Source organism: Puma concolor, chromosome B3 (assembly GCF_028749965.1).
Source record: "Puma concolor isolate L17-30 chromosome B3, mPumCon1.1.hap2, whole genome shotgun sequence".
NCBI classification, from domain to species: domain Eukaryota; kingdom Metazoa; phylum Chordata; class Mammalia; order Carnivora; family Felidae; genus Puma; species Puma concolor.
Window position 1 is genome coordinate 81,532,161 of NC_141672.1, and position 13,204 is coordinate 81,545,364.

The following is a 13,204-nucleotide window of genomic DNA, read 5'->3' on the forward strand; positions in this document are numbered from 1 at the left end:
TAAGTCCTGAAAAGTTATTTGAAACTAGTGCTCCAAAATGATTGCTAAAAAATTAAGCTGAAGAATCCTCATAGGTCACAATCCTTCATATTGAGATTTATTCCAAATAGGTGGGAACGTAATGCCATTGAGTGCAAGCAAAGACACTTCCTTGGGGGTCAGTGAAATATATTAGAAAAGTATAAACTAATGGTCACCGGGGAGGACTTAAGCATTGGCGAAGCACAGTATCAGATGCCTACAGTGTGTGCTAGCAATTATTCACATCCAGGATGTATTGACTTCTAAGATTATAACACACAAATGCTATCTGGCAATATTTGTTATTCGATAAAATATAGGGATGGGAGATAGAGTTGTGAAGGATGGGAGGAGTGTCAGCTTTCAAGACAGTAATAAACATTAAGAAGCAACTCAGTCTTAATTTTAATATTACTTCAGCTCACTTGTGAAATTCTAAATTCTTAAATGTAGACTTCTGAATTCCTCTGGCAAAATTTATCTTCTTTGGCGGGTTATTAAATCAATTAACCTTGGGAAGGGAAGGTTAAAAGGACTTCTGTGGGCTACGTTCTCACAGCATGAAAGAGAACAGGCAGAAGCCTGAGTGAACCACGGGTAGGGTTCAAGGAAAGGTTTACACTAGCAGATGATCAGCTCTGTTCTTGCTAAAATTTGGCAAAGAAATACACTGTGGTTTCTTCAGATGACAGCATCATAATTCATTTAGCTCTCTCCTACCTTTTCACAAAAAGGCCAAAACCCCACAGGAAATGTGAGCACTGACATTTTCTACCCAGGATCAAAAACCGACTATTTTGCCAGAAATTGAAAACAATATAGCTAAAACAGTAAATACAACAGTAATGTGTTGAAAGAAATAGGCTGCTGGACTGGCCAGTGACACAATCCATCATTTCTATTTTAACTTCTGATGGATAGAAAGGTAAAAAAGAAAAAAGAAACAAAAAATAACAAAAATATGTTTGGATTGGCAGACTTCCATGAAATATAATGAAAACCAAATAAATGTCAAAAAATCCCTTTGCATTAATTTACAGATTATGCTCCACAGATTTGCACTAAACGCAGTACTTCTAATGGCAAGTTTGATTATATGTTTCTAGCTGATTTCCAGGCAGTTAAAAGCTAGCTTAAGGGCCATCTAGAAGGCCTGATTTCTTTTCTTTCCGCAAAATGCTAAAGCTTCTTTATCATTCTGTATTCAGCCATGAACTCAGCTGCACAAGCCAAATGTAAAGGTTTTATGGGCCAATCTATCATGTGAATTCGTGAACAAGAATACAAGCCTACTCATGCAGACGCTGAGGGTGATTTCCATTTTTATGAATGAAAAAGAACCCTGCATAAACATTCTTTATTTAAAGTTTTAAATGAAGAAAGATGCAAAACAAAATGGGAGCATTTTGTTTTATATGTCAATATCTTGTAAGAGGGGCAAAGTAAGGGATCTGGCTCACATGATTCCCAAGACAGCAGTATCTCCTTTGCATTAAGTACATAAATGAGATTTATGGCCACTGACCTAATCTTAGATGCCAAAATGTACAGCAGGAACAGCTTTCTGAAAAACTTAATTTAAAATTATGGTGTTAACAAAAGCATTTTAGGAAGCAGACAACACGGCTGGCGTGCACGCACACAGGCATCTAGGAGAGCTGGCTCTAGAAAGGAGCTGTGGGTATTTGCATAAAGCTTTTCAATACATCTCAGAGGTAATTTAAATCCACAGGTTTTCCTTTTTCTCCCTACCACCCTGGTGTTAATGAATTTCCAAATAAACTCATATCACCAGACAGTTGATTCTCACCACTAAAGGTCATTTAATACCAGACATTCATAGATTTGGGGGAGGCTTAGAATAAAGAAAAATAAATAAACCTGTTTATTCCTTTTCTGAATTTTAAAAGCAGGTTCCTTACCGCTAAGTACTTAACTAGATTAGCACCTTGGAGAAAAGAAAAGGCTTGAGCAACTGCACTTGTAATACTTTATCCACTGAATGAGAGAAAATGGGCTGTGATACTGCTAATCCACTGGTAACCACTTGGAGATTTTCCTGAACACACTGGTTTTTGACCTGAAAAAGACCAAAAAAAAAAAAAAAAAAAGAAGAAGAAGAAAAAGAAAAAAAGAAAGTAGTAAAGGAAACCTACACTGACAGATATCAAGTCAACACTTTCTTAATATAGTCCCATAAAACAGAATTCCTGGAAAAAATAACATCCTGCAGAATAAAATGTCAAGTTGAAGAAACACATCCCTTCCCTTATCATTGGATTTTAACAAGTGAACTGTGTGCATAGTTGGAGGAGGTAAACATATAGTAACATGTTTTCCCAATGATTTCAAAAGCTTTTACTTTTTTTTTTTTTTTTTCAATGTTTATTTATTTTTGGGACAGAGAGAGACAGAGCATGAACGGGGGAGGCGCAGAGAGAGAGGGAGACACAGAATCGGAAACAGGCTCCAGGCTCCGAGCCATCAGCCCAGAGCCTGACGCGGGGCTCGAACTCACGGACCGCGAGATCGTGACCTGGCTGAAGTCGGACGCCCAACCGACTGCGCCACCCAGGCGCCCCATAAGCTTTTACTTTTAAATACAGATTTGAAGCATGAAAGTGTACACTTCAGGTATACCTACATATATCATCTCCCTGAAACAGATAAATCATGTCACTATGTAACATGTATATAGGGCTAAAAAGATTATCAAAGAGAATCATCGAAATTTTGAAATTAAAATGCAGAGTTCAAAAGAATGTTGGATTATGTAAATTATCTGAACATACAGTTACAAATTCCTGTTTTAGTTTATGTTGTCCCTAAACAGTCTAAAATATGAACTTGGCTGTAGGTAATTTCTTTGGGAGGTGAATCCTAGGAAACAGAGTGAAGGAGGCGTGGGGAATGAGAGAGGGAAAGAAAAACCAATAATGCTGTTGAGTTCACTGATGATCTGGGCAAGTGAGGATCAATTCTCCTGGGCATTCTCTGAGGAGCTCTGTAGAAAGTGCCTTAAAATTGCTTATCTGAAGGATGTCAGGCTGGTGCCTTTATTCACAATACCCTGTTTCCCATTAGTTGAGGGCTGTTGCAGTGACTCCCTCACCCTTTCAGGCTTTCCTGGCGTAAGGGCTGAGTGAGGTCCGCTGGCTTCAGAGAAAGCCTCAGGGAAGAAGAATGGAGGAATGCACAGCTCATGCTTCGGGCAGAACACTGTCAGTGGGCCTAGGGCTGTTCGGTACTGCTGTAGCTAGGGTCAGAGGTGAGATGACAGCATGTGACAAGGGCATCAGACACCTGTACCTCAGATGCTAGGTCACCTACAAAAGCTTTCACTACATGACTTTGAATCAGCTCACAGGATGGAGATTAGTAAGACTCTTCATAAATTCAAAGTTTTTGCTTCCTAAAATTCATTATTATTCCTAAATTTAAAAAAAGCTGCAAACAATCTAATTTATAAAAATAATTTGTGTTCATGTAACCAATCCAATTTCCTTTCCAATTAACATTTCTGTGTGTGTGTGTGTGTGTGTGTGTGTGTGTGTGTGTGTGTACTTTCTGAAGAAATTAATGTTTAAACCAGGCAAAAGAATGCACTTGAAATTTAAAGAAAAAGAGGAAAGAGAAGAGGGCAATGATGCTAAAAAAGAGAAAGAAAGAGTATCACCTAAATAGGTGTTTATGACAACTAATTTTCACATTGTGTCAGCAGTACAAAATTATTTAAATGGAAAATAATGTAATTATTTTTTCACCTCAATAAAGAACAATCTGGTTTGGATTAATTGAACATTTTTCAAATGGTTGCTTCAGCATCACGAACAAACACATTGTCTTAATTGTATTTTTTTAAAAAGACCATATATCATAGTGGTTAAAACTGCTCAGGCCTTGAGGTCAGATACTTATGTCTGAATTCTCACTCTACAACTTACCAGCTGTGCAAAATGGTAACAGTGACATATTTAGTAATACATTCAGTAATTGGTACTTTAGAATTAAATCACATGACATCATATAATATGTATGGAGCCCTCAGAAAAGTGTCCAACTCAGAATAACTGCTCGGTAACATTGTTTATTATTATTGTTGTTGTTAATATTCTGCAAAAATTAGGTGGTAAAAAGTCATAAGGGCAAGTTCGTAATTATGTGTGTACTCATATATTGTTACAGTACAAAGTAATAAAGGAGAAAGAGCATGTAACTGAGTAAAATATAGACTCACTGTTTTGTAGAAGGTGACTCCATGATTTCCAATGGGAGGTGGAGTTTCACCTTGGTCTTCTTCCCCTGTTACAGTGAGGACATTGTCCTCATTACGGTTCACCTCACATGAACGGCTACCCATAAACAGCTTGTCTGAGGATTCCAAATGCTAAGAAAAAAGATTAGTGAGCAGAATAAGAAATGATGACTCAGGAAGCTTTTTAAAAAAGCTGAAATCGGAGAGGTAAGTAGAATTTACATTTACTCATGATAAAACTGAGAGGAAAAGCAAAAAGTTTACCCATTCATAGGAAAACGCGATTATCTGGGAATGGCAAGCAAGTTGATGTTGGTGACACCATGCGGTCTGTGAGCGGCGGAGAAGAACAGAAGAGCTACAACTATCGCACAAATCCTTGGTGTATCACAATCATACAAAGGAACAAAGGCGTTATACTACAGCAGTGTAGAGTTGGGTGGTGAAGTGCTTAAGAGAAAAGGAAAAATATATGGCTGCTAAAAGCATAAGAGACACAAAGAGAGCATCAATAAAAAAAAAAATCTTTAAAAATTTAAAAATTCCAGTAGGAGAAAAGGTTGATCATGCAGTATCAGGCCAGCATTAGAAACTCATGTGTCAGCACCATTAATAAATGAGTTCAATTAAATAAATTAGTACATAAATGTTGTGTAAAGTAGGACAAAGTAATATAAATGAACAAACTTAAAGTACTGGGCATACTTGTAAGAAATGAAATTTGTGTTCAATCTGGATTAAATTTGTTCTTGCACATGGGTGTTATGGGTCTAAATTACTATAGTGATCTAATGGGCACCAAATATGATAGATAGCCATTCTTAATTCTTCAAAGTCCTCTAATTTTAAAAATGGAATAGAGAAGTGTACTAATTTGAGATTCTGTAATTTCAGCTCTAAAAGAAACATCAGCTTAAAAAAATTTTTTAATGTTTATTTTTGAAGGAGAAAGAGACAGAGAGAGAGAGAGAGTGTGTGTGTGTGTGAGAAGGGGTGGAGCAAAGAGGAGACACAGAATCCAAAGCAGGTTCCAGGCTCTGAGCTGTCAGCACAGACCCCAACGCGTGGCTGGAAATAACAAACCATGAGATCGTGACCTCAGCTGAAGTAGGACACTTAACCGACTGAGCCACCCAGGTAACCCAAAACATCAGCTTTTAAAAGATGAAAACTAAGTTTATTTTAAAGAACAGACGACTGGGTTTCTAATAAAGTTTGGTTTAAAGTAGACACACGTAAAATATGTATGAAAGGTAAACTTGTGTATCACAATAGAAAATAAAGTACTTTTTCCTCTAGGTTTTCAAATTGGTTTCCAAGTGGTTTTTTAAACTGGGTTTTCATGTCAAAATATACTTTTCTTATTATATGGGTTTTCATAATATGAACTTGAGAAAAAATGTTAAATGCTTTCCTAAAAAACTAACCAGTAAATTTTAGAGGAGTCAAAGATGATTAATTCATGCCCATCAGGTCTGTTTTTCTCAATAATATTAAATAGAGGTTCTGTAATTCATGGGTTGTCTGACTTCCTTCCTTTGGATACAGTCAAACGAAGAATGAGACTCAGCCTAGTATTCCTCCCACTCAGCTTTAACATTTGTCAATTCAAAGCTAATCTTTCCATCTGTACTTTCACCCACCTCTTTATCCTCACCGTGATTATGTTGAAGGATCCCAGATATACCATTTCATCAGTATATACTTCAGTAAGTTAAGGCAGAAAACTCATTTTTTTCTTTTTAAATACAACCACAATACAATTATCACACCTAAAAAAATAATTCTTTAATATCATCAACTATCTTGTCAATGATGGTTTATTGAACTTTGACAAACTATAGTTCGATGAACTATAACAAAGTGTAAGATATCTTAGCAGATAGTACAATAAATGGCTGAAGCAAAATCCACACACCTGATCTAAATATGTCTTAGTAATTAATTGCCATATGAATTATTAACAGGTAAAATTCTTAAGTATCCAATGTTATTTAATTTAAAATCTCCACTAAGCAATAGAGAAGGATTTTGACTTTAAGATTCAGTAGTTGCCAATGAATTATCTCCCATGTGTTCACTTTTCTTTCTGTGAATAGTCAACGCTAACTTATATTAATATCTGCACACAGATAAAAAGAGATGATGCCCATAACACAACAGTGCATGAGGTCCTTTTAGTTATATTGCTGCCTTATTTTCTATTATATACTACCTCATATTCCAATAACTATTTTATCTATGGTGACAATGAATAGTAGGGCTCGACTGCTGTAAAAGATGGCTTTTAAATCAATCTTCCTCTGACAAATTTAAGGAGATGAATAATTCACCTCAACTTAATTCAACAAATATGTATGTATGTATGTATGCATGTATGTATTTAGAAGGAGCAGGAGAGAGGAGAAGAAGGACAGAGAGAGAGAATCTTAAGCAGGCTCTACTCAGAGTGGACCCTGATGCGGGGCTTTATCCCACAACCCTGGGATCACCACCTGAGCCGAAATCAAGAGAATGATACTCAACCGACTGAACCACCCAGGTGCCTCTCAACAAATATTTATTGAATGCCTAGTAAATGCCTCTGCAATATTATATATACTGTGACGTCTGCAGTCACCAAGAGAAAAGTGATCTCCCCTCTCATCTAGCTAATGATATAATTTAATAGGAAAACTGTAAAAATATGCCAAAGCAATAAATGCCCATGTGATCTATTTCTAACATTTAGAAAATATGATATTTAAAACAATACCTAGCAACATTTGTTTCTCATGTGGAAAATATAATTTTATTAAGAAAAAATTGAGGAGAGGTAGGAAGCTTTGCATATAGAAGGCTACTCAAAATTAATGGGACTAAACTGATTAATCTAGATTTTTTCCTGGATAAGGCACTCGTTACTTTCCATTTTTAATAACAGTTAGCTGTGTTTAGGCAGATGAAATAACTTATAATTAAACCTGAAGTAATCAAACAAGGTAAGTTTAAAACATCAAGTCTATGTTTTATTATTAGGTACCTTTCCTTTTCAGAAGTTTATGATTCAGAAAGGTACCTTTCCTTTTCAGAAGCATCTGATGATAAAGGGAAGCCAGGTTAGAAAGAAAAAGGAGTGGCGGGACATATACTAAGTACAAAGAGAAAATATAACTGCCAATCCTAAATCCATTTAAAAAATGGTCTCTCTCTTAAAAACTGAGAACAAACTGAGAACAAACTGATGGGGGGTGGGAGGGAAGGGAGGGTGGGTGATGGGTATTGAGGAGGGCACCTTTTGGGATGAGCACTGGGTGTTGTATGGAAACCAATTTGACAATAAATTTCATATATAAATAAAAAAAAAGAAACCAATTTGACAATAAATTTCATATTTAAAAAAATTAAAAAAAATGAAAAATAAAAATAAATAAAAATAAAAAATGGTCTCTATCTTTAGAAAAATACTCGTTCCAAACTGAAAGCCCCATTATTTGCAATGGAATGGAAACTTAGCTTATAATTGACGTGGGTCAAAAGTGTAAACCAGAAATTCAAAATATACATAAGTACTTGACCTAAATACAGAAAGTCTCTAGTTAAGTAAAGCTGTACATTGAAAGTTCTCAGAAGATTCAATTACTGTCCTTCATTCTTCTAGTAAATACAATTCAGGAGAGGCTTAAAAGGAAGTTTAGAAAAGATTCCCAAAGGATTTATATTCTCTCATTAAATATTCACTTATTTAAGGAAGTGAATGACCAAGTGATAGATATCAAACTGAATCAATAAAAAGAAGCAATTAAATAATATATGATATGATATTGTGTAAAATATTTTCCTACATGTGCACCATGGTCTACATTATAAATAAAATAAAAAATAGGTTACCAAAGCCCATCATTTTGTTCTGAACTTTAGTTATAAAAAATATAGAAAATTCACTATTTATGTATTATGTTACAGTTAAAGAAGGTACAAAAATATAAGCAGATAGCAGTTTCTATCTTATTTCAAACTGAACTTGAACTACTTTTGAACCTAATCCAGGGAAATCACTTTTAAAGCAGTGGAGGATCTTATTTTTAAAGGGACGTGAATCCTTACCCCTTGGTTACACTATTAGAAAAAAGATAGTAGAGATGTAATGTACAATATGATTACAGTGAACACTGCTGTACATTATATAGGAAAGTTGTTAAGAAGTAAATCCTGGAGCACCTGGGTGGCTCAGTCGGTTAAGTGTCCTACTTTGGCTCAGGTCATGATCTTGCGGTTTGTGAGTTCGAGCCCTGCGTTGGGCTCTGTACTGACAGCTCAGAGCCTGGAGCCTACTTGGGATTCTGTGTCTCCTCCTGTCTCTGCCCCTCCCATGCTCATGCTCTGTCTCTCTCTCTCTGTCTCTCAATAATAAATAAACATTAAAAAAAAAAAAAGTAAGTCCTAAGAGTTCTCATCATAAGGAGAAAAAGTTTTCCCTTTCTTTTTTCTTTTCTTTTATTGTATCTATGAGAAGATGGATGTTATTGATGAATTTATTGTGGTGATTATTTTACTATATATGTGAATGAAACCATCATGCAGTACACCTTAAACTTATACTGTGATATATATCAAATACTTCTCAATAAAAGGTTTTATGTGTTTGAATTGGATCAACAATCCATGGACTTATACACATATATAAAAAGATCAACAGAGACTCAAATATGTAGCTGCAAAGTATCATAGTAGATAGTATTTGCTCAATAAGGGTAGAACTTTTGATGTAATGTGGCACCCAATATACCACTAACATTCATTGTGAAAGTACTATCACTCAAATAACATAACAATGTGAACATTTTCTATGATTACAGTAGCCATTTTCTAATTAATAGATATTATTAAATACTAATATTATTTAATAATATTAGCACTATTAGATATTAGCTCATTTATAATATTTGAGACTGACCTGTTTTGGGGAGGTGTTGCATTATCATTAATTCTTCTTGAGACTTTCTTTTTCTATTCTGTCCACAACTATTTTACTGCTTCCAAGAACTTCAATTCCTAATTCCACCTTTAATATATTAAAAAGGTCAAATGTAACAATAAGAGCATTACACTGTTTTCTCAGAGAAATTTTGTATTTGCAGCAAATTGGGAAGTTCTTCCCAATCTTTACCTTGTTAAGTATAGATTGTATCCTTAGATTATAAACCATTAAGAAATTATAAAATATTATTGCCTAATTTTATCACACAAAAAAAGATAAATTTAGAAGCAAAAAATCTAGGGGCACCTGGGTGGCTCAATTGGTTAAGCATCTGACTTAAGGTCAGGTCATGAACTCATGGCTCGTGAGTTCAAGCCCGGTGACGGGCTCTCTACTGACAGCTCAGAGCCTGGAGCCTGCTTCAAATTCTTTCTCTGTCTCTGTCCCTCTCTCTCTCTCTCAAAATATAAATAAACATTAAAAAACAATTTAAAAAAGAAGCGAAAAATCTAGAATTCTTTCCTAACAAATCATTCTCCATGTTTCTTTCTGTCCTTTTTTCAGGCGCATAAATTTTAAACATCTATAATCATACCATAGGCATAATTGTGTCTTTAACATTGTGCATTTACAGCAAAGGAAACAACCAACAAAACTAATAGGCAACCAACGGAATGGGAAAAGATATTAGCAAATGACATATCGGACAAAGAGCTAGGATCCAAAATCTATAAAGAGCTCACCAAACTCCACACCCGAAAAACAAATAATCCAGTGAAGAAATGGGCAGAAAACATGAATAGACACTTCTCTAAAGAAGACAGCCAGATGGCCAACAGGCACATGAAAAGATGCTCAACATCGCTCCTCATCAGGGAAATACAAATCAAAACCATACTCAGATATCACCTCATGCCAGTCAGAGTGGCCAAAATGAACAAATCAGGAGACTATAGATGCTGGCGAGGATGTGGAGAAACAGGAACCCTCTTGCACTGTTGGTGGGAATGCAAATTGGTGCAGCCACTCTGGAAAACAGTGTGGAGGTTCCTCAAAAAATTAAAAATAGACCTACCCTATGACCCAGCAATAGCACTGCTAGGAATTTATCCAAGGAATACAGGAGTACTGATGTATAGGGGCACTTGTACCCCAACGTTTATAGCAGCACTCTCAACAATAGCCAAATTATGGAAAGAGCCTAAATGTCCAACAACTGATGAATGGATGAAGAAATTGTGGTTTATATACACAATGGAGTACTATGTGGCAATGAGAAAGAATGCAATATGGCCCTTTGTAGCAACGTGGATGGAACTGGAGAGTGTTATGCTAAGTGAAATAAGCCATACAGAGAAAGACAGATACCATATGTGTTCACTCTTATGTGGATCCTGAGAAACTTAACAGAAATCCATGGGGGAAGAGAAGGAAAAAAAAAAAAAAAGAGGTTAGAGTGGAAGACAGCCAAAGCATAAGAGACTCTTAAAAACTGAGAACAAAAAAAAAAAAAAAAAAAAAAAAAAAAAAAAAAACTGAGAACAAACTGAGGGTTGATGGGGGGTGGGAGGGAGGGGAGGGTGGGTGATGGGTACTGAGGAGGGCACCTTTTGGGATGAGCACTGGGTGTTGTATGGAAACCAATTTGACAATAAACTTCATATATTGAAAATAAAATAAAATAAAATAAAATTGTGCATTTAATGGTATGCAATATGTAATTATCAATGTTGTATACCCTGTATAATAAATATTCTCAATGGATGTCTTCCATTGAGCTGGTGTACTATAATTTAACTATTGCCCTTAAAAAGAAAATGCAAGCATGTCCATATTTAAAATGCTTAGAAGAGTATCTGGTATATACAGTAAGTTCTGCATTAGTGTTGGCTTTCATTATTGTCATTATTATTATTGCTATCACTGCTATTGTTATTGTAATTGTTCTTAAGTTACTTAAAAAGTAAAAGTTAAGAAGAATAAGTGAGATGTAAAAATATCCTAATTGGTTGGTACATATACAGTTGACCCTTGAACAATGAGGAGGATGCTGACCTCCCTGTGCAGTTGAAAATCTGCATATAACTTACTTTCCCTTTTTCCAAATTTTCATTTAAATTCCAGTTCGTTAACATATAGTGTAATATTAGTTTCAGGTGTAGAATTTAGTGATTCATCACTTACATACAACAACCAGTGCTCATCACAAGTGCCCTCCTTAATCCCCTTCACCTATTTCACCCATCCCCTACCCACCTCCTCTCTGGTAACCATCAGTTTGTTCTCTATAGTTAAGAGTATGTTTTTTGGTTTGCCTCTCTTCGCCCCCCACCCCCCACCATGTTCATTTGTTTTTTAAATTCCACATATAAGTGAGATCATATGGTATTCGTGTTTCTCTGACTGGCTTATTTTGTGTATAGCTTTTGACTCCTTAAAAACTTACCTACTAAGAGCTCACTGTTGACTGGAAACTTTATGGATGACATAAACAGTCAGTTAACACACATTTAAATGTTATATTTATTATATAATGAATTATTACAATAAAGCAAGCTAGAGCAAAGAAAATGTTAAGAAAATCATAAGGAGGACTAAATACATTTACAGTATTGTATTAAAAAATGAATCTGTATATAACAGGCCCATGTAGTTCAAACCTGTGTTGTTCAAGGGTCACTTGTATATTCTTGGGAAATCCAAGAGAATTAACAACAAAGATACTAGAAACAATAAAATTTTTTTGAGTTAGCGCTATAAAGTCAATTTATAAAAAACCAGAAGCTTTATGCAAACAATAACTTGTTAGAAAACATAATGTAAGAAAACTATAATTATAGCTAATGTTTATTGAACATTTATTAAGCGCCAGGCATACCTTATATTTATTTACTTAATCTTCGAAATTACCTTACATTCATCAAATCCAAGACAACATCCACTGTGAGACACATAATTTCAAAGATGTTAAAGTATGGAAAACATGGTTTATGATCTATAAAATTCAATATTATCATCCCTAATTTAAAGGGTAAACTGGGACAAGAGAGGTTAGAAAATTTGTTCAAGGTTGGTCAACATGAAAGTGAAAGTCAGCCTGGATCCCTTTCTCTTTCTGGGAATACATGAATAAAACTTTTTTCTAAATTAACCTTGTATCCAGAAACTTTACAAAACTTACTATTGATTCTAAGAAGTTTGTAGATTTGTTTTACGTTTTCTATTTATACACTTATAATCTTCAAATAATAATAGGTTTATTTCTTCCTTTCCCTAACTTATACATTTATTTATTTTTCTTGCCTTCTCTACTGGTTGAACAGAAGTAATGATTTCAAGCATTTTTATCGTGTCTTTAAACTCAGATGAAAAGATTTCATCAACTCACACTGAAAGTAGGATGTTTGCTGCATCATTGGCAATGGTCCTATACTTTTGTCTTTGTTATTTTGTTTATATGGTGAATTCATTGACTGATTTCCAGTTGTTAAGTCAGCCTTGCATTCCTGGAATAACCTAACTTGATTATTCATTTTATACATTACAGGTGCTATTTGATAATATTTTTTGAAGGATTTAAAAATCTATGTTCATGACTGTGATTGCTTTACTATTTTTTAAATTTCTTAATAAATTCCTTAATTACCAGATTTTGTTATTTCCAAGTATATTTAAAAAAATTAGAATCATGAATCTAAGACAAATATAGATTGAACATATATCAAATATCTGTAAAGATTGATTTTACCCACTGAGTAAAGCTAGTCCAAGGAAATTAGAGAAGTTACACTAATGAAAGAACTCTAGAATAAGACAGGGATAAATATACAAAAATGGTTAATGTCCTGCAGGGCTCTGTTCTACTTCACAGAAAGCATTCACATCCCTGCTGAGCAAAAATCTACATATCAATTAGCAACTTCACAGAGTCTAGGCCTTAATCAGTAAATTTTAAGTGAAATACAAGT

The 13,204-nt window shown here is 34.8% G+C and overlaps 1 protein-coding gene and 1 pseudogene across 2 annotated transcripts in view; both read right to left on the reverse strand.

Moving 5' to 3' along the window:
• The window catches only part of LOC147580158 (uncharacterized), a 243,780-nt pseudogene extending 240,367 nt beyond the window's left edge, over positions 1 to 3,413 (reverse strand). The window contains exons 1-3 of the transcript XR_015251957.1: positions 3,387 to 3,413; positions 3,134 to 3,277; positions 1,970 to 2,101 (exon numbers count right to left, since the gene is read on the reverse strand). The product of XR_015251957.1 is annotated as an uncharacterized LOC147580158 (transcript). The remainder of the gene's footprint in view (positions 1 to 1,969; positions 2,102 to 3,133; positions 3,278 to 3,386) is intronic.
• A 150-nt stretch (positions 3,414 to 3,563) lies between these two features.
• Positions 3,564 to 13,204, reverse strand: part of DPH6 (diphthamine biosynthesis 6) — a 198,283-nt gene continuing 188,642 nt past the window's right edge. The window contains exon 9 of the mRNA XM_086710304.1: positions 3,564 to 4,408. Coding sequence (XP_086566430.1) covers positions 4,127 to 4,408 — 282 coding nt within the window. The 3' untranslated portion in view covers positions 3,564 to 4,126. The remainder of the gene's footprint in view (positions 4,409 to 13,204) is intronic.